Genomic DNA, 23,511 nt, shown 5'->3' with positions numbered 1-23,511 from the left:
TAGTTCAAGAACGATAACGAGAACGAGAGGTAGGTAAAGTGCCATATGCCGAAACTCAGTGCTTCGACAACACTTTGGGTAACCATACGCGGTACAATTTCGACAATCGCTGATTATACATCACAGCACTATAAAGAGAGACGTAGAGAGCCTTATTTTTTTGTTTACCTGTATTCACCTATAGAGCTGTTCAAGATAAAATTATCACAGCGTATTGATGCCATCAGGGATAGTCGACTGACCTGGAAACGGAAACGACGAAGATTGTTGTAATGTTTTCTATATTACGTTACGTAATCTGCTTCAACATAATTTTAATCTCCATCTAAGATGTGACAGACCTATTTGACATATGTTTTATGGAGGCCTTGTACGGAACAAAAATCTCAACTGCCCATTTGACCGAATCAATCGTCACAACGCTTTGAGCAAGGGCCCAAGAATTGTTACCAACCGAAAAAGTCTCAGGAACTGCTGTTAGTAATGGCTCCATACATCCTGGAAATTGAGTGTTAAAAAGATAGTGAAGCACATCACCTTCATCAGACAAGTACTTACCATCTGAAGTTCTTAAGAAACCGACATTAAAGTCCTTAGATTTCGAAAGTAACTTATTTAATCTGCTAGCCTCGGGCTGCTTCGTTGAAATTAGAGACATTTGTGTAAATGCCTTTTCATCCACTTCGCTCAGACGATCGAAGAGCATTTTTGTAAGCACTTCAAGCCAGGCGGTACGAATGCCTCCGACCCATCTCTGCGTCGGTGGTTCCAAGCTCTTCTGCATAGTTTTCTTAGTCCTCTAGTCTATCCTCTAGTAGCTCGCACAATCCGAAGTGGAAAAGCCTCTTCATATGCTGCAACTATGAATGAGTTTGTCTCTTCGACAACATTTCCCAAATCAATTGGAGTTTCGATTGTTGGTTGGTACCCGTAAAATCTAGTCGCCAAGCCCTCTTCATAGAGGTCCCAGTTTGTAGATTTGGGATGAAGATATGTGACAATATCAAATTTCACGTTTGAATGATCAAAAAAGATGTACTTATGATCAGATAACGAAGGTTCGAGCTCATCGGAGACAAGCCATTTTACCAACTCATGCGCAATTCTATCAGAAAAGAGAGTTACGCCCAAAACTTGCTCCTTCCAGATCTCGTAAGGAGTGTATCGAAAAGTAGTTAGAAACAATGATTATTGAATAAAAAAGCGAAAAAAAAACATATTTTGACATCAGTTTTCGATATATTGTAGAAAAATTACATTTTTATGCATTTCACTGATTATATTGAAGAAAATCCTAGTTTCTGTGAAACGCTCGCACTTTGGACTTGACATTCTTCATTAAATTCTGCACAGTTACTTTTGTGACTTTCCTGGTGGCAGCTGTCCAGTTTTTTTCGAACTCCTGCATGTTTTGGGAAACTGTACCTTCCTTCTGAAAGTGCCGCTTGACAATTACCCAATACCTTTCAATTGGCCGAAGATCCGGGCAGTTCGGTGGGTTGATGTCTTTTTCCACGAATTGTACATTATTTTTTGACAACCACTGTAGAACGGAGTTGGCGAAGTGGGCTGAAGCCAAATCCGGCCAGAAGAGAGGAGGAGCCTTATGCTTTCTGTACAGTGGCAGCATTCTCTTCTACAAACATTCTTCCTCGTACACCTTGGCGTTAATTGTGCCCTTCGTGAAGAAAATCGACGACCGCAAACCACAGGTACAAATTGCTTGCCAGACCAACACCTTCTGCCCAAACACCGTGGTGTCAAGCGTCGTCCATGTCCTGGTACACCGATTTCGTATAATATTGCGGTCCGGGCAGCGCTCGAGAGTCTTCCTTGGCGTAGGTTTCGTCGTCGATCAGGATGCATCCGTCTTTATTCTGTAGAATCCCGTTATACAGTTTTCGCGCTCTTGTTTTGGCCTGAACTTGCTGTACCAGGGACTTTTTCGGCACCTTCTGTTTCTTGTTTGTTTTCAGGGAGTTCCGAACTTTGATCCGTTGAATCATCCCGATGCTGGTGTTGAACTGCTTGGTCAAATCCCGCGTCGACGCTGATGGGTTTTCCTGATGTACTCAACCACTTTTAAGTCCCGGCCGGGCTGGCTGGGACCAATTTTCCTACCGGATCGGGGCAAATCCATCTTGGAAAGGGTCTTACCGAACTTCTCGATAATATTTTTGACACTGGTGTGATGCACTTTCACCCGTTTTGCAATTTCGTTGTATGTGACACCACTTTCTGAGCACCAAGTGTACAGAATTTTCTTTCGCGTTTCCGGATCAATTCGACTCATCATTGAAACGATAAACCGTTCCGAAACCAATCGATTGCGCAGCTGTTATTGACATGTAAACAAACATGTCATCGCAAAACACGCTGCAAAAAATTAAGCCATTTCAGAATAGTACCTGTTTGAATGTTGCTAACTACTTATCGATACACTCCTTAAAAGTTGGACGATTTCATGCATTGACTATGTGCAGGTTTGTACTGCTCACAAATTACATCATTTCAGAGCCTCTCGAATTCATATATGTGCTGCCCCAAATGATATGGTGAGCATTTATGTCACTGCCGATTACAAGCGGTAAATCACTTTTGCAGCAGTACGATACAAGTTTTTTGAAGTCATCGCTTGGTGAAGGTTGGTTATGTGGCAAATATGCCGAACAATAGGCATATTTCTTGTCTATGCCATCAATAGTCATACCAACTGTGACAGCACAAATATCCCGAGTTGTGAGCTCCGATATTCATACCGATTAGTCATACCGTTTTCATTGAAGGTATTCTTGAACCAAAGCTATAGAAGCTTTATATTCTTGCAGAAGTGTGGATAGATACATAGTTGTTGTTGGTTTATGCTGGAGATTGATTTGTGCTACTCTATGCATTATCAATAAATATCATAATAAAAATCAATAATAAGGGATTGCTTGTGCATGAACTAGTATAACATACAGAATGAAGCAGTGCTTTGCTCGCGTAGGTCACCCTTAAGAAAACGAAGTGTGTTCACTATTATATGCACTTCCGGCACCGGAACCTAAGAACTGGTATAATCGAAGTCGGTTCGTACGGCCACAAACTAACATGACGTACAAACTCTACTAGTTTTTATTCAAATTTTGAAGATTTTATACAATTTTACCATCGCACTCTAAATGACGATTTAAATGTTTGTTGTGTCCAAAAAGAAGCAGTAATTTTTGGTAGGACCATATAACCTTTCAATTGACCCTAAGATTGGGAATAACGGTTTAGAGTCCAGTTTATAATATTTTGCACGATTTTTGTTCCGCCAGTTTAAGTGACGGTGTACAATATTGAACACACTTTACCCAATAGCTCCGAAACCGGAAGTCGGATCCGGATGAAATTCAGGAATTTCGTATGGGACCATGAGACCTTTCATTTGAATCTAAGTTTGTCAAAATCGGTTCAGCCATCTCCGAGAAAACCTAGTGAGATTATTTGACACATACACACACAGACATTGCTCAGCTCGATGAACTGAGTCGAACCTCCGGGCCAATTTTTACTAGTCGGTTTTTCAAGTGATTGCATAACCTTTCTATATGAGAAAGGGAAAAAACGTAATTCCCGCTCGAACCGCTCATTTCCAACATAAAAAGTTCCAAAGAAATACATTAAACTTCCGATACCGAATTTTCGTTAGTCTAGACGTCTCAGTATTATTTGAGGAAATAATTGTAAATTGTAAATTTTGATATTGATATGTTCGATTTTTTGAAACACTAGATCTCGAAGTTACTTGCATTTCATGCCCTGCAAAATGGTTGACAATTGAATATCACAAAGCAATAGTTTCTAAATGATCTAGGACCTGAAAATAGTCCGTATGAAAAGTGTACGTCTTGCTGAAATTGCCGTATCAACAGATCACCTACCATCACCGAGTGCTTCTAGGTAAGTGTGTCGATCTTCTTCCTCCGGAGCTGCTTGTGTGCACCCAGGCGGGATTCTCCAACGAAAAACTCCAGGCCGGGGATCATTCCGAAGCATTTCGGCTGCACCAATCACTCGCGGTACATTATTTTTATTGCATGTTTTTAATAAAGATTTTCCATTTAACATTTCTTGGTGCATTTTAAAACCTTTTCGATAAATAAAGATATGAGAACTTATATGCGCCATTTATTTACTCCTACAATAACTCTAATAATACATCGATTGATAAATAACCATACATACTATACAACATATCATGAAACTAAGTAATTAGTATTATTTCTCGATTTTAGACTGTATTATCCGACCGAACGGCTCCTTTGGACGTGATAAAAAACGCGAGGATGCGATATCAGATTTTCAGCAAAGTGAGGATGCAGCAATTATTCGATTTGCTGAAGCAAAACAAGAAGCTCTGCTTGCATTAAGCAATTTTTATTTCAGTTTGGCATCCATCAAAAAGAAATCGTTCGAAGATGTGTTGACCGAGGAAAAAGCAATTATTCTTTATGGCAGAACTATCATAGCGTGGTGTTGGGATAATAATCTATTTCTTCTGAAGGGAGCGATGGGATGGCTGGGAAATAGTTACAGCGATTGTACAAACAAAGAGAGCAGGCAGCTTGCAGATTTTGTTTAAAAATTCTAATTGAACTACAGAACATGCAATAAACAATTAGAAAATATGACTTTTAAAAGGTTTTTCAGTTTGTTTAAGGAACCAAATTGAAAATATGAAGTCATACACTAAGCGCTGTTTGGAAGGACTCTAAAAACCCTTCTTTAAAAGGCGCTTTCGTGTAAGAAGCTAGACTAACATAATGAAACAGTAAAGCTGAATTCTCAATATTGTAATGCGACCACGCAATGATGTCACAAATTCATAGTCACATCAGACCGAAAAACAAAAAAGCACCCCCACGGAGGATTGCGGATGAGCTCATTAGGGGCTGATTTATAAACATACATAAAACAAGGTATACAAAAGAGCCTGACCGTCGGTCAGCGGAATAAACTGAACGAGGTGGATTGACGATCTTAGTTCACACACGAGACGGTGACGGTAGATTGAGGATGGGAAACCTATTCGCAAACATGGTTTAATAGGTTGTTCACTTTGTCACTGTTTCGCACACAAACACACAGCAACGTGAGGATAATCTTCATACTACTCGGAAAAGAGCGATGAAGGAAATTCCTAAGCGTGGAAAGACCAATCAACTAGATTCACTAGTTTGCCTCGCTTTCACAAAACGGATCTGTAAAGACCAAGCCTTGATAATTACTTCCTGCAAAAAAGCCCGCTATATGACAACCTCTAGCTCGTAAAAGTTTGTGATTCAATCAATATCTTCTAGTTTCACGTTTTCAGCAGTTTTTGTTTCTAGACAAGCGCTTTCATTGTTGGAACGTTACACATCTAATTTTTCTCACCGTTCTCACCGAATCAAAATGAATTTATTTTATTACAATTTAATTCAGATTAGATTCGTCCTGGCATCGAATTTAAAACACTAATTCCTTTGTACAATAACGAGTTTCGCGATCTGGCTGGTAAAAAGCTTGATTAATGGTCATTTGGCATAACAGTCATTTGGCATAACAGATGCACATGCTGCTTAATAGAAATTGTTCTAATTTACTGCAACTTTGGAAGGTCTAATGCGGCTACGCCTCATCGCTGTCGCTCGTTCGGACTGAGAGCTAACTCCTAGCTTCGGGCCGGATTGCAAGCGCCAGCAATGAAACAGAGGTGATTTTTGCGGGGGCGCTGCTGGCGCACTCGCGGCCTTCGGCCGTCTCGACCTGAATCATCTATGACGAACAGAAGATTGTGCTAGTACTAAGTGAGTACACTAGTCGACTAATTCTTACAATAAATCCGAGTTGTCGCGATGCTTTGGAAATTAAAGTTGCTCGGTGCTGATTGAAGGTGCATCCAACAAAACGCCGAGATCGTTTTTTTTTTTTCATAAATATGTTTATTTCATAGGCAATATACATAAGTTTTTCTTCGCCGTGGCATCCACAATACAAAGTACTTTAAACCAGAGGTGGAAATAAGCTCATTTTTCGCACGAAAATGTGAATCAAGATTTCCGATTGTGAATCAAAAAACCAAATACCGTTAATTAAAAAATTGGGTAACAAAACTAGAATTGCGATTAGTTTTTAAATTGTGGGAGCTGTATATTACACAAAGTAGCAGCAAACCTTATGTATACGCGTTTTTTTTATTGAGCTGAAACAAATTTGTTTTCATTCTCAGAAGACAAGCTTTGGCTTTGCCGACAACCATGCCCAGGTGAAGAGCTTGTTTTCGGCGCATTTAGCCAGACACGAGGTACGAGTGCTCCAGTTCAATAATACAACACAGTTCGAAAAATTCTTGTGATTTTACATCTTATCAGATGCACATAAATGGAGCGTCATATTTCACACAAATTTATATTTAAGAACATGTAAAATTGTGTGATTTGAAAATTACATGGCTTTAAAACGAAAGAAATAAAAATCAAAAGATCGACATCAACAACGCGACTTGAACCGAAAAACATTAGATCACAAAGCACACCAGTTAGTCGACTGAGCCACAGAGGCACATATCTGCTTGGCTGGTAAATCGTGCATATAAATTCATACAGTCTCACTTGCTAGCCAAGTGCAAATTACTCTCGGAGCCAGTAAATTTCTACACGAATGGAATATTGTGGCATTTGAGAAGTTAAGTAGTTATGAATTGTATCGTTTGAAGAATTATGTCACCTGTAAAATTCATAATTTCTTTCTGTGAATTTATACAATTTCGTAGGAATATTAAACCCTACATTTTTGGTAGTTGTGTTTTCTGAGACTTGTTTAATTCCTTTCCCTGGCCTACAGGACAATTGTTAATAATTAAGTTTTCAAAAGCGGAGAAAAGTATCTGTAACTATTCAATCATTTTAAAGCTTTTTTATCTTTTTTTTTGGATTCGGATTATACTCCCAAATTTTAATTCGCACTACAATTTCTCAAAGATGTCTACACACTCCTTAGGTGAATTTAACTTATTTCGGCTACACCGATTTTAGAATTCCGGTTCCAGTATCGAATCGTTTCTCAAAGCTTAATCACTTTCTCAAAAAAGCCCAAATCGAACTTCAAAAACAAAAATTCAAATTAAAGGACTTAAGGTCCTATACAAAATTAGTGAATTTTATCCGATTCTGGAATTACAGATGATGAGTTTTCAAAATTCATACCGATATAGAAGATGTAAACTGTTTTGCGCATTTATTTATAGCCGTTTGAATCATTTTGGGTTATGCTAGTTCCTGAATACCGGCACTGGAAGTACCATAAATAATGACGAAAAACTCTAAAGTGGAATTTACTTCGACATCTCATGGAATGTTCAATCGATTGTCACACGTTAAGATTGAAATCCGATACTATTTGCAGTTTCGGCATTACAAGGTAATGAGTGATTAAAATCTCAATTTGCTGTTCAAAACGACGATAATTGAAATAATGTCATGAGAACTAAAACAACGAAGAAGATCCATGCAAAAAATACATGCGGATTGATAAAAAAAGGTATCATCTCACTGCTAGGTGGATTAATCACGTTTTTTTCTAAGAGGCAGGTCTTGGGATCCGTGTCATGCTACCCATATTTAATGCCGTCATGCTAAAATTGTCGCAAATATTATATATTAAAGATGATCTGCTATCATTGTAAACGGAGCCCCACATCAAGTCATCAGCGTAACCCAATCTGCATACAACGCCAAGTAGTAAAGCAGCATCGTTGAAGAACAGCACGAACAGTACTGGGTCAAGGTTACTGCCCTGAGGAATACCCGCTTTATTGGTGAACGGAGAAGAATACAAGAGCCAAGCTGCACACAGCAGGATTTCGACGAATATCAATATACCGAAAGTCGTCATATTGTAACGGAGGAATTTTGTCCACTTATATTAAAGTAGGGTGAATATGTACTTCATCAAATATGTGAGCGTTAGGCCAAAATATAAATAGAATGGCCAAAATACCTCCGGTACCCTTCTCTTAACGTTTGTTCTGAAAATATCGAAATGATTGGGTTTTACCATATCTATTACACGCATTTTTATTTACGAAATAAATCCCAAATAACGTAAACATTTTTACGAATTAAATTCCAAAAAAAACGTAAACTTTTTTACGAACTAATTCGATTTACGAGCTCCCGCTTTAGCTCGTAAATGGGGGTTTAGAGATACTGAAATATTTGAAAGAAGAAAATCGATTTTAAGTCGAAAGTCGAAAAAAATCAATCGAAGACCTCAGTGTATAGAAGAGTTTAGTTTTTGTAAAGAATATCTCTGATGCGATCCCACTTAGTTATGGTGACTTGTATGAAAATTCCATAAAAATTTCTGGGGTTTCGAAGTATAAAAGAATCGATACACTGTGACATTTTTTTAAGTCTGTCCTATCATCCCTTGAAAAAATGTAGCGTGCTATTGATTAAAACATGTGGAATCTTAATTTATTCTGAGTGTGTGTTTGGGGTTGGAAAGATTTGAAAAATTTGCACCAAATTTGGTGATTTTATTCATCTATCAATTAAGCAAATTTTAAAGAAACAACGACTAATTATTCGGTCCAGAAAATGAGCGAGTGTTTCACATCAGTGCGTTCTGATCTAATTTTCGTTTTTTTTTTCGCTCTGAATAGGATATCGGATAAAGTTAATTAGTCTCATATTTGTCAGTGGGTAATAAACTGACCCGCCGTTCGACCGACACGGTAAACAGCTTAGGCGAGGGCCTGTGTGAAACGTCAAAAGCCTATGAGAATTAATTTCACATTATACGCACGACGGGAAATAGCTCTTCCCGCCGAAGAGGGTGACGTCAATTTCGTGGCCGAATTCACGCACACGGTACAGGTTGGGCGCGTGAAGGAATTTTGCATAGCTTCGAGTTTCAACCGTGAAACAGTCTCCAGAGGAAACGGCGTGAATTCTGTCAGTCATGGTCAATCGAGGGAAGCAAAACATTCATACCTGACGCGGACGCATTTCTATTTCGTTCGCAAATAATATTGTATCTAGCATAGTCGAACAATTGCACTCAATTTGTTCGCTTCGACTGGTATATTCAAAGTAAAAAAAATAATAAAGCGCTTTTGATTGTATAGCGTTGCATAGAAAAACCTGGATAGAATAATGTAAACTTTTGAAGCTTGAGCTTACATGTGATGTTGGAGCGGAATCAGCGGACACGAAGTTAACAAAATCATTGGAAATTTGTATAATTACAGAGAGCGTATTCCGAATTGTTTTATTTTTCAATTGTTCGATGAAGACTAAGAGTTCAGGATGACAGCAGAAACAAAGATCAAATGAATTAAATAATAATCTATGGCTCAAACTAGAAACGGAGAATATCACAAAGTACAAAAAAGAGTATCATTGTAGATATCAATTGTGTGCCAGGAGTGTGCTTTTATTTTTGCGTGGCTTCCGTCTATCCTTAAAACCCATGCCGAGTGGTTGATTGCCAGTTGAACCATTGAAATTTGTTTGTTTGATGCACGTTATTGTAGTAGCATATTTGTTTAGCAATTTCCACGAACGAAGTAAATTGGCAGTGCTATTCAGTAGAATTTCCTAAAATCTAGAGCGCTCAAACATATGCTAAATGTCATTTGGCTCTAATGAATAAGGGCATCACGGAACAACAAGCGCGTTGTTGGTATACTTTCTCGTATTTCAACGAAATGACTACAGTCACTAAAACGGCTCCTGCTGAAAGATATACGATAAAACTTTACTTACCTGACTAATATGGGGATCATCCAGGTGCAGCTCGACATACGTGTTAGTGGCGTGCTGGACGCGTGGTCGATTATCGTTTCGATCCAAAACGACAACGCCAACGGTTCGATTCAGCAGTAGGGGAATTTCGTTCCCACCCATCTGCACCGCACAGCGTACATTGGCCTGCAGCAATGGTCCTGGGTTGGGTAAATCGTGGTCGAAAACGACGCTGCTGTAGATTGAGCCGTTGCGTTCGTAGAGGTAATCAGTTCCATTGGTAAGAGCATAGCTGACAGATTCTGTCCGGCACAGCTGTTGATAAAGTTTTGCAGCAAGCGAGCCGATTCTAAATCCAGGTGGTTCATTTTCACTGATTTTGTAAGTGGCTGATTTCCAAAAGCAAATCTCATCGAGATGCTCCTCACAGTAACTGGTCAGATGGTTCTCTTCCAGCGGGACCGGTGTGATGGTCAGACTGAAACGCAAAGTTTTCGTTTCACTGGTGGCGACAATAATGAATTCGGTTGTATTTTTCACTTCGAGAACGGATGACCCGAGCCAAATATCTCCGGAATTGTTACCAATCTTCAAGAATTTCTCTGCTGGACTTTCAATTGCGTAGACATATCGTTCGGATGTGTCATCTTGATACCGAGAGAGATTCAGTAAGGGATGGTTCCGCAGGATGATGTATGCTTCCTTGGATGTAGGTATGCTGAGATGAAGTTTGGACATGGAATAGTAAGCGTCATGTTCTGCAAATAAAAAATATCAAAAAGAGAGACATAAATATCATGATATTAATAATAGGTGTATGAATACGAATGTGTCAGTTTCTAGAAGATGTTGTGCGTTTGGCTGTCAGCTTTCGTTTGTTTACTTGTTTGTGCGGTTGAAATTATGCGTTTTCAAAATGTCGCGTATTGAAAAGGAAGTGAAAATTGAGGTTCTGGACACATGGCTAAGTGAGAAGGGTATTACTATGCGAAAATTGGCGAAGCGGTTTGGAATTCATCATACCAGTGTTAAAACCATCATTAATAAGTTTGGGGAACACTATTCTTTGGATGAGCTACCAGGAAGAAGCAGAAAACCCGGTTCTTCCAACCCGAAACTGGACCAGAAAGTGGTATCTCTAATCATGAAGAACAAATCAATGTCAATACGTGATTTGACCAAAGAAGCAGGAACGAGTGTCGGAATTATCCAGCGTATCAAGTGGTGAAATCACCTGAAGACTTACGAGAAGCAGAAAATCTTGAAACGAAGTGTAGAACAGAAGATGCGAGCAGCAACAAGGGCCCGGAAATTGTATTCGCGTCTTTTGCAGTGTCCGGATGCATGCGTTTTGATGGACGATGAGACATAAGTCTCATAAAAGAGGACTAAAAAACCCTTCTAGGTGCACAATAATTTACTGTCGTCGTTGGGGAGGATGTGAGCGATGCGCACAAGGTCGATTCAAGTGGAGAAATTCGGTCGAAAGGTACTGGTATGGCAAGCAATATGTTACTGTGGTTTGAAGTCAACCACTACACTACCGGAACTATAAATGCAGAAATCTATCGATCTGAATGTCTCCAGAAGAGATGGTTGCCTTTATATAAGAAGCCTAGTACACCTTCACTGTTTTGGCCGGATTTAGCGTCGGCTCACTATGCCAAAACCACTCTCAATTGGCTTGCGGAAAAGGATATACAATTCGTTGAAATAAATATCAATCCACCAAATTACCCTCAGCTTCGACCCATCGAACGTTACTGGGCAATCGTGAAGAGGGTGTTCAAGAAGACTGGTAAGGCAGCTGGGAACATGCAGGATTTCAAAAAAAATTTGGACTCAGGCGTCCCAAAAATGCGATGCAACACTTGTCCGGAACTTGATGAAGAGCGTGAAGAAATAACTTAAATTCCATCCGGTTATCATTATGCTTAAGTTTAACCTCGTACAATAAAGGACCAATTTTTAGTTTGAATAAAATATCGTTTTTTATCATAATTTGCAAGAAAAAATTGTAGATAGCTTATTTTCGATACACTCCTTAGTCCAGTTGAGTCTGCGAAGCGCATACAGTAGGAATTATTCTTGAAAAGATTCGATGCGTTCTTCGTTCATGAGTTGCATATTATGCTGCAGTATTTCAAAATTGGCCTTACATAAGTCGTATAAAGTGAATTTATTGTGTAAGTGCCCTGAAAGTTATGACTGAAATGTTTAACCGTTGTGCACTCGAAAAAAAAAACACCTTTAACCACCCGAATGGGTACCCGGGTACCCATTTTTTTAAATCGCTGTAAGTTGAGCATTTTTCAACCGATTGAAGTAATTTTAGCACTGTTGGATTCAGGAACTTAAGCTCTTTGGGATTGGTACCCATAAAGATGGACATGGTGCTCCTGGTTCCCAGGAACCCGGATATCCTAAATGAGTTCCGACATCGAGGCATTTATACACGGATTTCACGTATTTTTGTAATCTTATCTAAGAATTGCTATATGAAATCAAGTGCTATGCTGAGTTGTTATGTTTATATATTTCAGGGGGCATCCGTTATGTACGTAACATAAAATTTTGAATTTTTCTACCACTCCTTTCCCCCTTTGTCGAGCATTTCTCAATCTTTTCACCATGTATTGTCACGTATTTTTGAAACCTCTCCCCCCTAAACGCGTGACGTACTTTATGTATGTTCCCTTATATACTTCACTTTCTTATCTTCAGTTTGAAAATTATTATGTACTTCAGGCCTATTGCGAGGAGCACGCAATACAATTTTTAATTCTGGCAACAAACATTTCGAAACATCACGAAGTTACTTCCCAAACAGTTTCGTTCTCATTTATATTTCCTTTTTTTCGTTCTATGAGAGTAAGTCCAGAATAGGCCAACTACCCTTTAGATGACGTCATTTTTCTACAAAAGGTTCATTTTGGTACGGCCTTTCTCAAATAGCTGGTTTGGAAAAGTTTCAAATTAGTAAATGACATTTATGGTGGAAAACACAAGTGTCGGAACATTCTACGGAAATCCGGATTAACGGGAACCAGAAGAACCTACTACAGCAATATACACGGCCATCGAAAAGTGGATAAATTTCTGAATTTACCCGTACTGAAAAAATTCAAATCGGATGGAATTTGCCTTAGTTACAAGCATTTTTATTTGTGGGTACCCGGGTACCCATTCGGGTGTTTACGTAATAAAAAAAATTTGAGCCCCCCCATTCGACCCCCCTTACTGTAAAATGAAAAGTCAAAGCATGAGAAGTTATGGTCCAACTAGTTCTTGGAATTGACCGAATTGCAGAATCTTAGTTTAAACCTAACTCAGAAATTTCTTATTTTGAAATTCGAAAAGGTACCCGGGTACCCATTCGAGTGCATAAGGGTTAATGAAGTCTAACATACTATTTGCAGTATTGACAGTTGTATTATTATGCTCCACGAAAGTATGTGTTGAGTCTAAAATTACGCCTAGATCTCTTATGATTTTACATTTTCCAACTGATTGGTTTTCACAATATATGTCAAAAGAAGGAGTCATGATTTTTCTACTGAACGATATTGAACTACATTTGTTGACGTTAATTTTTGGTAAACTTTTGTTGGATCATGTTTCATGTTGGGATACTTCAGCATCTTCAGCATTTCTTATTTCCATACAAAGCTTCATGTCGTCTGCATATATAAGTACTTTTAGATGTTTGAGAAAGAAGGAAATGTTGTTTACGTTTTGCAAGATATGAATCAAGCCAGTTTTTTCCATTTTTTTAAAAATAGTAATAACGGTTTATTAATTTTGTCGAAAACATTGCTGAAGTCAGTGAACAGGATTTCTACATAGTTTCCATTGTCCATAGTTTCCAAAGTAAATGTGATAAATTCCAAGAGATTTGTTGATTTAAAACGACCTTTGAAAAAGCCATGATGTTTTGAGGTTATATATGTAATTTTTTACTCGCTGAAACATTCTTCCATTTATAATTTTTCAAACAATTTTGTAATGCACGAGATAATGGTAATTCCTCGAAAATTATGTATGCCTTATTTAAAGACAGGTACTAAGAAGAACGATGCAAATATTCCTGTTCTTAGAGATAGGTTTAAAAGATAGTGTAATGCTGTTATCAGTTCAATTGCTAATTGTTTCATTTGTTGCGTTGAGTGCAGTGAAGATTTCTTGCTTTGATAATTGAATGACATTAATGTCATTCGTTAACTTCGGTATGAAGAAACAGTAGTCACGTTCACGGTCTGTTTCGACATACGATGTGTAAATGTCTTGGAAAAAAATAGCAAATGAATCGCAAATTTTAGGTTAATTTGGAAAGAAGGATTTTATTCTTCAGTAGCGATTAACCATAGCTAAAGATTTTTTTATGTTCCTTGATTTCGCTTTCAACTTTAGCTATATTCTTGCACTCTGTTTAAGTACAATCTCAGTGGTAAAAAGTTCCTTTCAGGGGATCCACAATTCATTATCAAGCTGGGTTAATACAAACATTAATTTTCATTTTAAAATTCCCCCGCTTGTCCAATCGGTAAACTTTTATTCTCTCAACGTTGGCAACACTTCTTCACGATTGCCCAGTAACGTTCGATGGGTCGAAGCTGAGGGCAATTTGGTGGATTGATATTTATCTCAACGAATTGTATATCCTTTTCCGCAAGCCAATGGAGAGTGGTTTTGGCATAGTGAGCCGACGCTAAATCCAGCCAAAACAGTGAAGGTGTACTAGGCTTCTTATATAAAGGCAACCACCTCTTCTGGAGACACTCAGATCGATAGATTTCTGCATTTATAGTTCCGGTAGTGTAAAAAATGGTTGACTTCAAACCACAGTAACATATTACTTGCCATGCCAGTACCTTTCGACCAAATTTCTCCACTTGAATCGACCTGTCCGCAACGCTCACATCCTCCCCAACGACGACAGTAAATTATTGTGCACCTAGAAGGGTTTTTAGTCCTCTTTTACATAAGTCTCATCATCCATCAAAACACTGCAAAAGACGCGAATACAATTTCCGGGCCCTTGTTGCTGCTCGCATCTTCTGTTCTACACTTCGTTTCAAGATTTTCTGCTTCTCGTAAGTCTTCAGGTGATTTCACCACTTGATACGCTGGATAATTCCGACACTCGTTCCTGCTTCTTTGGTCAAATCACGTATTGACATTGATTTGTTCTTCATGATTAGAGATACCACTTTCTGGTCCAGTTTCGGGTTGGAAGAACCGGGTTTTCTGCTTCTTCCTGGTAGCTCATCCAAAAAATAGTGTTCCCCAAACTTATTAATGATGGTTTTAACACTGGTATGATGAATTCCAAACCGCTTCGCCAATTTTCGCATAGTAATACCCTTCTCACTTAGCCATGTGTCCAGAACCTTAATTTTCACTTTCACTTTCACTTGAAAACGCAGAATTTCAACCGCACAAACAAGTAAACAAACGAAAGTTGACAGCCAAACGCACAGCATGATGTGATCTGAGCATAAAAAACGTGCTTAATCCACCTATCAGTGAGATGATACCTTTTTTTATCAATCCGCATGTTTTTTTTTCATGAATATTCTTCGGTTTTCATGACATTATTTTAATGACCGTCGTTTTAAGCTGCAATTTGACATTTTAATCACTCATTACTCTATCTAAAAAGGTTACAATCGATTAAACTTTTTATGATATGTCGAAGTGAGTTCCACTTTAGAATTTACGGTAATTTAAGGTACTTCCAGAGCCGGTATTCAGGAACCAGCATAAACCAACCGATTCGTATGGGCATATGACGAATAAATTGCAATAGTTTTGAGTCCAACTTTCAAGCTTTTCGGGATTATCATCTTCTATATCGTTTTGAACTTTAAAAATTCATCCTCCTGTACTTCCAGAATCGGAAGTCAGCATTGAATAAAATTAATTAATTTTGTGTGGGACTATAAGTTTATTTTAATTTGATTTTTTTTCTGAAATTCGATTTGGCTTTATTTGAGAAAACGATTGAGCTTTGAGAAACGATTCGATACTGGAGCCGGAATTCGAAAATCGGTGTAGCCGAAGTCAGACAAATTCACCTGATTAGTTTACATTTGTTTCAATATGTTTAAAAATCAGTATAGACATCTTTGAGAAATTGTAGTACGAGTTAAATTGTTGGGTGCCTTCCGAATCGAAAACTGAATACCACTAAAACTGAAATAAGTTTATTTGGTTGTCGACTATTCAAATCAGCAAATCTTAGATGATTCTTAGATATCATTTGAATCTTAGATCGGTTCAGCCATCTACGAGGAAAATAAGTTACACAATTTTAATTTAGTTTCGCATATCATCCTGTAGTTCCGGAACCAGAAGTCGGATCCAAACAGAATTCAGGAACCTTGTTTAGGAGCATACGAATTTTCATATGAATCTGAGTTTGTAGAAAACGGTTGAGTCATCTTCGAAAATAAGGTAAAAAATTGAGTGAAATCATTTGTCACATACGCATTTGCTGATTTCGACGAACTGATTCAAATGGTATATGGGTGTTTTGTTCTTCCAGCATTTATTGCTGTAATCAGTTTAAATCAATATAATTTTGAAATTGTTCAGAATTCGGAAGTACTGCCATCTTTCCAATATGTCATATTCGAACGATTATGTTGCCAAAAACGAACCGTGGCAAAATGTCATGAAAAATAATGCTGTTCACAGTCTTTTCGGTACTTAGAAACTATTGTATGTAACAGTATAAAAAATCGTGTTTTACGTTGCTCCCAAGACTTTCTTTGCCATACAGCGCTCAGAACTTCTACTGCTGGAATATGGGGAAAAGTCGCTTACACAAAAAATTCGATATCTCCGTTAAAAATGGACGGATTTTAACAATCTATGGCTTGTTGGATAGCTATTACCGTGCGGAATCTAAGTCTGAAAACATATTCTGTTTTCAAGGTCAATTGTGACAGATACTGAAAATTTTGACATAAAACTTCGTATAACTCAAAAAGTAAACATCCGATCTCAAAACCATTCAATAGCGTTCTGGGTGACGGGGAGACCTTTCATTTGCGACTAGTTTGATCAAAATCGGTCCAGCCATCTCTGAGATCTCGACCTCTTAGTTGACAACACACATACACACACACACACACACACACACACACACACACACACACAGACATTTGCTCAGTTCGTCGAGCTGAATCGATTGGTATATGACATTCGGCCCTCCGGGCCTCGGAAAATTTTTCGAAAGTTTGAGCGAATTCTATACCTATTTTTTATATATATAAAAACGTGATTAATCCACCTAGCAGTGAGATGATACCTTTTTTTATCAATACGCATGTGTTTTTGCATGGATATACTTAGGTGTTTTAGTTCTCATGACATTATTTTAATTATCGTCGTTTAAAACGGCAAATTGAGATTTTAATCACTCATTATCCTGTAATGCCGAAACTGCAAAACATATCGAATTTCAATCTTAGCGTGTGACAATCGATTGAACATTCCATGAGATGTCGAAGTAAGTTCCACTTTAGAGTTTTTCGTCATTATTTATGGTACTTCCAGAACCGGTATTCAGGAACTAGCATAACTCGAAATGATTCGAATAGCCATAAATTATTACGCCAAACAATTTACATGAAATTTATAAACTCATCATCTGTAATTCCAGAATCGGATAAAATTCACCAATTTTGTATGGAACCTTAAGTCCTGTAATATCTGTGTTTGAAGTTCGATTTGGTCTTTTTTGAGAAAATGATTGAGCTTTGAGAATCGATTCGATACTGGAACCGGAATTCTAAAATCGGTGTAGCCGAAATCAGTTAAATTCACCTGAGGAGTGTGTAGACATCTTTGAGAAATTGTAGTGCGAATTAAAATTTGGGGGTACATTCCGAATCCAAAAACGAATACCGCTCAAACTGAAATAAATTTATTTGGTAATCGACTATTCAAATCTGCAAACCCGATAAACCTGATTAATTTATGTGAAATGAACATTTTTATACTAATCACCCTGCATTTTCTAAACCAGAAGTCGGATCTGACTAAAAAGTAAGAGGTTTTATAGGATTTTAAGACCTCTCATTTGAATCATAGATGATTCTTAGATTTCATTTGAATCTTAGATCGGTTCAGCCTTCTACGAGAAAAATTAATTCCATTATTTTAATTTCGTTTCACATATCATCCTGTGGTTCCGCAATCAGAAGTCGGATCCAAACGTAATTCAGGAACCTTGTTTGGGAGTATACGACTTTTCATATCTGAGATTGTAGAAAACGGTTTAACCATCTCCGAGAAAATTGAGTAAAATTATTTGTCACACACGCATTTGCTGATCTCGACGAACTGAGTCGTATGGTATATGGAAGTCATGTTCTTCCAGCATTTATTGCTGTAAATAGTTTAAATCAATATAATTATGGAATCACTTCCAACTCGATAATGCTGATATCATCTGGTTTACATATGCCATATTCGAAAGATTATGTTGCCAAAAATGAACCGTGCTAAAATTGGTCCGAGGCAAATTGTCATACAAAAGGATGCTGTACACAGTCTTTTTGGTACTTAGAAACAATTATATGTAACAATATAAAAAATCGTGTTTCATGTTGCTCCCAAGCATTGCTTTTTCATACAGCGCTCAAAATTCCTTCTACTGGAATAAGGCTTACACAAAAATATCGATATCTCCGTTAAAAATGGACGGATTTTAACAATCTATGGCTTGTTGGATAGGTATTACCGAGCGAAATCTAAGTCTGGAAACATATTCTGTTTTCAAGGTCAAATGTGACAGATACTGTCAAAAAACTGAAAATTTTGACATAAAACTTCGTATAACTCAAAAAGTAAACATCCGATCTCAAAACCATTCAATAGCGTTCTGGGTGACGGGGAGACCTTTCATTTGCGACTAGTTTGATCAAAATCGGTCCAGCCATCTCTGAGATCTCGACCTCTTAGTTGACAACACACATACAGACACACACACACACACACACACACACACACACACACACACACACACACACACACACACACACACACACACAGAGACATTTGCTCAGTTCGTCGAGCTGAATCGATTGGTATATGACATTCGGCCCTCCGGGCCTCGGAAAATTTTTCGAAAGTTTGAGCGAATTCTATACCTATTTTTTATATATATAAAAAAAGGTAAAAAAGGTAAAACCATCACAAATACATGCGTATGCGGATAGCTTATTTTCGATACACTCCTTATAATTCTTGTGTGTTTGTCAAGTATAGAGTTGTGTGTTAGCATACTAGATTGCAGAACAGATTTATCGTCCTCTACGACATTAATATTACCAATAAATTTATAAAACTTGCGATTAAATTGATTCCCTTTCGGTAAGTGTTTAAAAAGTTGGTAAGACTTGGGCATGTTGGTTAAGCTCATTGAATATTGTGTCAATTTGAATCCGACTAACGTCGTCGAGTGTGCATATAATATGATCAAATATGTTATTGCTAATTGGTCTGTTAGAAAAACAATTTGTTCATAAAAAGGACTCTAGACATGCGTTATATATTGTCACAATAGACGTGTTTCGCGCTACACAGAACGAAATAATACAATTTACACGACATGTAAATCAATATTAGCATGGAATAGACATGGGTTGAATCGAAAGCTTGATTGAAAGCCATCGACGATGAGAAACTCAATTGGATTACATTGAATTTCTAATGAATTTAACATTAACGCTTAGCTTTGCGATTAAATTATATTGAAACGTACAGAATTGCAAAGTAACTTTATGTTTAATTTCCTGCTCCAAATATGTGAATGAAAATAGATGTAAATTCACAAAATATTTTTATCTGTGAAGTTCGTATTCAGAGTTGGCAGTACCATCTCAGATTTTGATAAAACTTGCTGTACGTGAAGACTTTGTCACGAAAAACCACTTCGCATACTTTTTTTTTTTTTAAATATGATCTAGACTGTCTTTTTAAAATTGCCAAACTTTTTATACCAGTTTTTTCAAATGGATGTAGTCGAAAGATGACGAATCATACAAAAAAGTGTTGTATGAATGATTTTTACAAAATAAGTCAAGTTTATGATTAAAAATATTGAAAAAAAACTCATGATCGACTCCTACACTGGAAAAAATTGATTTAAAAAATTTAAAAATGTCGCTTTGCAAAAAAAACATTTTTGATTGGGATGAAATTTTGTTACAAGATAGGTGATTATGTTCACTACCTACAGTCAAGTTGGCACTTTTGAGAAAAAAAAGTTATTTGAAAAAAATTTTTCCTTGTCCAAACTGATTTTTTTTCAGTGTATTTTCATCAAAAACTACATCAACGAAAGTCATAATTATCTCAGAATTAAATGAATGAGGTCTATGCACACGGTTATCATAACTGATGTTAAAAAATTGTTCTAAATTGCTAAAGAACGTTTGAATCTTCGAAGCTATAAAAAGCAGAAACAACCAAAACGTAGAACGAAACAAGAAGCATCGATCAGGCCGAGGGTTCGAAAGCTGTACAATACGATTCTTGCTGGAAATTTGAACTGCATAATCATGGACGACGAAACCTACGTGAAACTCGATTACAAATCCTTGCCGGGACCACAATATTATACGGTGCGAGAAGGGCAAGTGTTAAACCAGTCCGAGGCATCAATTGAAGTCGAAAAATTTGGTAAGAAAGCTATGGTCTGGCAAGCAATTTGTAGCTGCGGTAAGATTTCGAAACCCTTCATCACCACTGCTTCAATGAACAGCGAAATATACATCAAGGAATGTTTACAAAAGCGACTTCTACCCATGATTCGAAGCCACAAGGATTCTGTTGTCTTCTGGCCAGATCTTGCTTCTTGCCACTACTCGAAATCAACGGTAGAATGGTATACTACCAAAAATGTCACTTTCGTCCCAAAAGACATGAATCCACCAAATTGCCCACAACTTCAACCAATTGAGGAATTTTGGGTATTAACGAAGGCACATCTTAGGAAACGTGTCTCGGCAGCAAGAAGGTGCGCCAGCTGGTCTATAATGGCTAAGTAGCAAATGTTGAGAATAATATTCTGTTGTTGTAGTCTAATATTATCAGTATATCGAATAAACTTTAAATATCTAACACTTGTGAATTATTTACAGCGGAATCAAAGTGCGTCCATCATTTCTGGGACAGTGTTTATTCTTAATTTTTCGAAAGAACTCTTTCTTATCTATTGCTTGATCTAACAAAATATTTCTTTTTCTCATTTCATGTTATTTCTTGTCTTTCAAGACTTTAATGTGCATGAATCATACTCATTCATTTCTAATGTAGAAGCAATTTCGGTAAACGAAATTGTTGTTTTATATAAATAAAAAACATAAATAGTACGGAAGTACAATTATTTAATATTTTTAACATCAATGCTGTTATGAACCTGTTTTTTGGGCAGAAGCAAAGATACTAACGACCAGTGCGGTAAAATTCCATTTTCAATCGAGCTAATATAAGATGAAAATGAAATTTATGGCTACTGACTGTCAGCATATCCGTACTAATTCATTTGACTTTCGCTGCCATTTTCAAATGAAGCTTCCAGAATTCATCGTACGTTGAACAATCGTACCTAGTCATTTGAAGTTTTGCTTGCTCAGTTTCAAGTGCCAAGTAGTCTAGCTGCTTCATTCTCTTCGTCCATGGTAGTGAGCAAGTTCAAATGAATAGAATTATAAATGGAGTAAAGTATTAAAAATGAAAACTGAAGGAGGAAACTATTAATTCATGTATTTTCTGTAAATGATATTTTAGCTGTCTAATTTGTCTTTCATCTATTATCTTGAACCAATTCGAATGTTTACATGAACCTCATTAGAAGACTGCTCTCACAGTATTGAAAGAGATATTTTGTTACTTCAAGAGATCAACTGAGCTTCGATTGGAAGAGAAACGAGTGATGAACTGAATGCTGCCCGTTCGGTTCGTCAGCAAACGTTGTCTGTGTCAGAGTTTGAAGTTTACTGCAGTAGGGTGATCGTCAATGTTTTCCACATTCAGTTTGAATTGAACTGAATGAAGTTTTACTGCACTGCTAACGGCACAGCTATCTGTCGGTAAATAGTCAGTCGCCGTCCGATTTCGTCCAAGACATCAGAAATAATTTTGAACTTCAGTGTTATATTCACAAAGCGTTACATAAGAAGAATAAACTTTGCATCTATAAGTTTAATTGGTTCAAGTTGAAGTCTCTCGACTTGGTGGTTTAATGCATAGAGCAGTGGTATTACAAGCCAGTTATCGTATGGTCGAGTCTCGGCCTGGAAGGATTCTTAGCATCAATAGGATCATAGTACTAGCCAGGCAATAATTAGGTACGCTAAGTATGTATTGAAACAGAAAGACCAAATTCCACAATAGGAATGTAATGTCAGAACTTTGACTTTTCAAGTGGTAATGACAGTGCGATTTGAACTGCTAATGCTCTGATGAGTCGAAGACGAATCGTGAAGAAAACGAATAAAATCAAATTTCGCAAAAAACGGTTACACTGTAACCAAGAGCTCCTACACGGAACCACCCGCGGTCCCATTTCAACCAGAATATTAGTTGATTTTCTGAATTCGATTGGTTAAAATTTGGTACAACTAATCGATTGTTGTTTTAACTAAACTGTCATTTTTGTTTTTCGATTAGCAGAAACGAGGGTTGAAAAAAAATGCTGTCAATTAGTGAGGACACATACCTTTCAATTTCAACAAATATTTTAGTTGAAATAACTGGTGTTGTTATTGAAACAAAATTCTGTTAGTTGAAAAATAAATCGATTTTATTTGTTTTAGACATTGCAAATAGTTGAATCAACTCTAACAATGTTATTGATTTGCAAAAATAATCGAAATATATTTACTGATACACGTCATGATCTATTTGAAATAAGTTCGGTATGTTGAAATTTATAAAATAAATATCGTTGTTAAAATATAAACAGTATTTTATATTGGCATGTAATATCATTAGGGATGGGAAAACCACCGATCACTGCTGATTTCAAGTGATCTGAACCAAAGAATAAATTATCATTACGAAATCAGAACTGATCTGATCTCTAAGTGATTTTGTTTTTTGTATGATCATGATCATGTCAAGTCGAGATCAGTAAAGATCTAAATTCTAAAAATAAACTTCTGATTCGATCGAAATCGAGTGATGTAGAAAAACGTTTTTAATCAGCAAAAGTGTCCGGTGGGGCGAGTAAATTAGCGAAATTATTAAATTTACCTAAAATGAGTATTGAAAGATGATGCCTTCAAACGGTTGAACTTAAGTTCACTGATAATTTTAGTCAATTTATATGAGCTTGGGTGCATCAACCGCTGGGAATTAGAATTTTGCGACGGCAATTCAAACGCGCCATTCAATCGCAGCGCTTTCTGTGTGTTTGAAACCCTTCGCTCCTGTTACTTTTATAAATTAAATTCATGTCAAAAAGCGTTTTATGCTAATGCATGAACATCATCATCGGTATCAAACAGCTGGAAGTAAAACAGTCTGCTGGAAGTAAATAATGATAGAATTTGAAGCATAAAATTTTTGCGCATACCTGAAAGATTACGAGATGATCATTCATTAACATTTTCTAATTTGTCACCAAATCTTTTTCATCTTAAACAAGGTTAACTTTATCACAACACCGCTGTTAGATAAACACTTGTTATGGAATCATAAATTTGTCAAATCGAATGAATACAATTTCACC

The 23,511-nt window shown here is 37.1% G+C and overlaps 1 protein-coding gene across 2 annotated transcripts in view; it reads right to left on the bottom strand.

The window, feature by feature from the left end:
- The window catches only part of LOC131427255 (uncharacterized), a 133,457-nt gene that overhangs the window by 28,902 nt on the left and 81,044 nt on the right, over positions 1–23,511 (bottom strand). Inside the window, exons 1-2 of one of the 2 annotated variants that reach the window (XM_058590270.1) lie at positions 15,299–18,938; positions 9,783–10,519 (exon numbers count right to left, since the gene is read on the bottom strand). In XM_058590270.1, coding sequence (XP_058446253.1) covers positions 9,783–10,499 — 717 coding nt within the window. In that variant the 5' untranslated portion in view covers positions 10,500–10,519; positions 15,299–18,938. Of the gene's footprint in view, positions 1–9,782; positions 10,520–15,298; positions 18,939–23,511 lie in introns of those variants that run through there. The other variant, XM_058590269.1, reaches the window with a different exon arrangement.

Source organism: Malaya genurostris, chromosome 2 (assembly GCF_030247185.1).
Source record: "Malaya genurostris strain Urasoe2022 chromosome 2, Malgen_1.1, whole genome shotgun sequence".
Lineage (NCBI taxonomy): Eukaryota > Metazoa > Arthropoda > Insecta > Diptera > Culicidae > Malaya > Malaya genurostris.
This window is presented reverse-complemented; position numbering and strand designations above follow the sequence as displayed.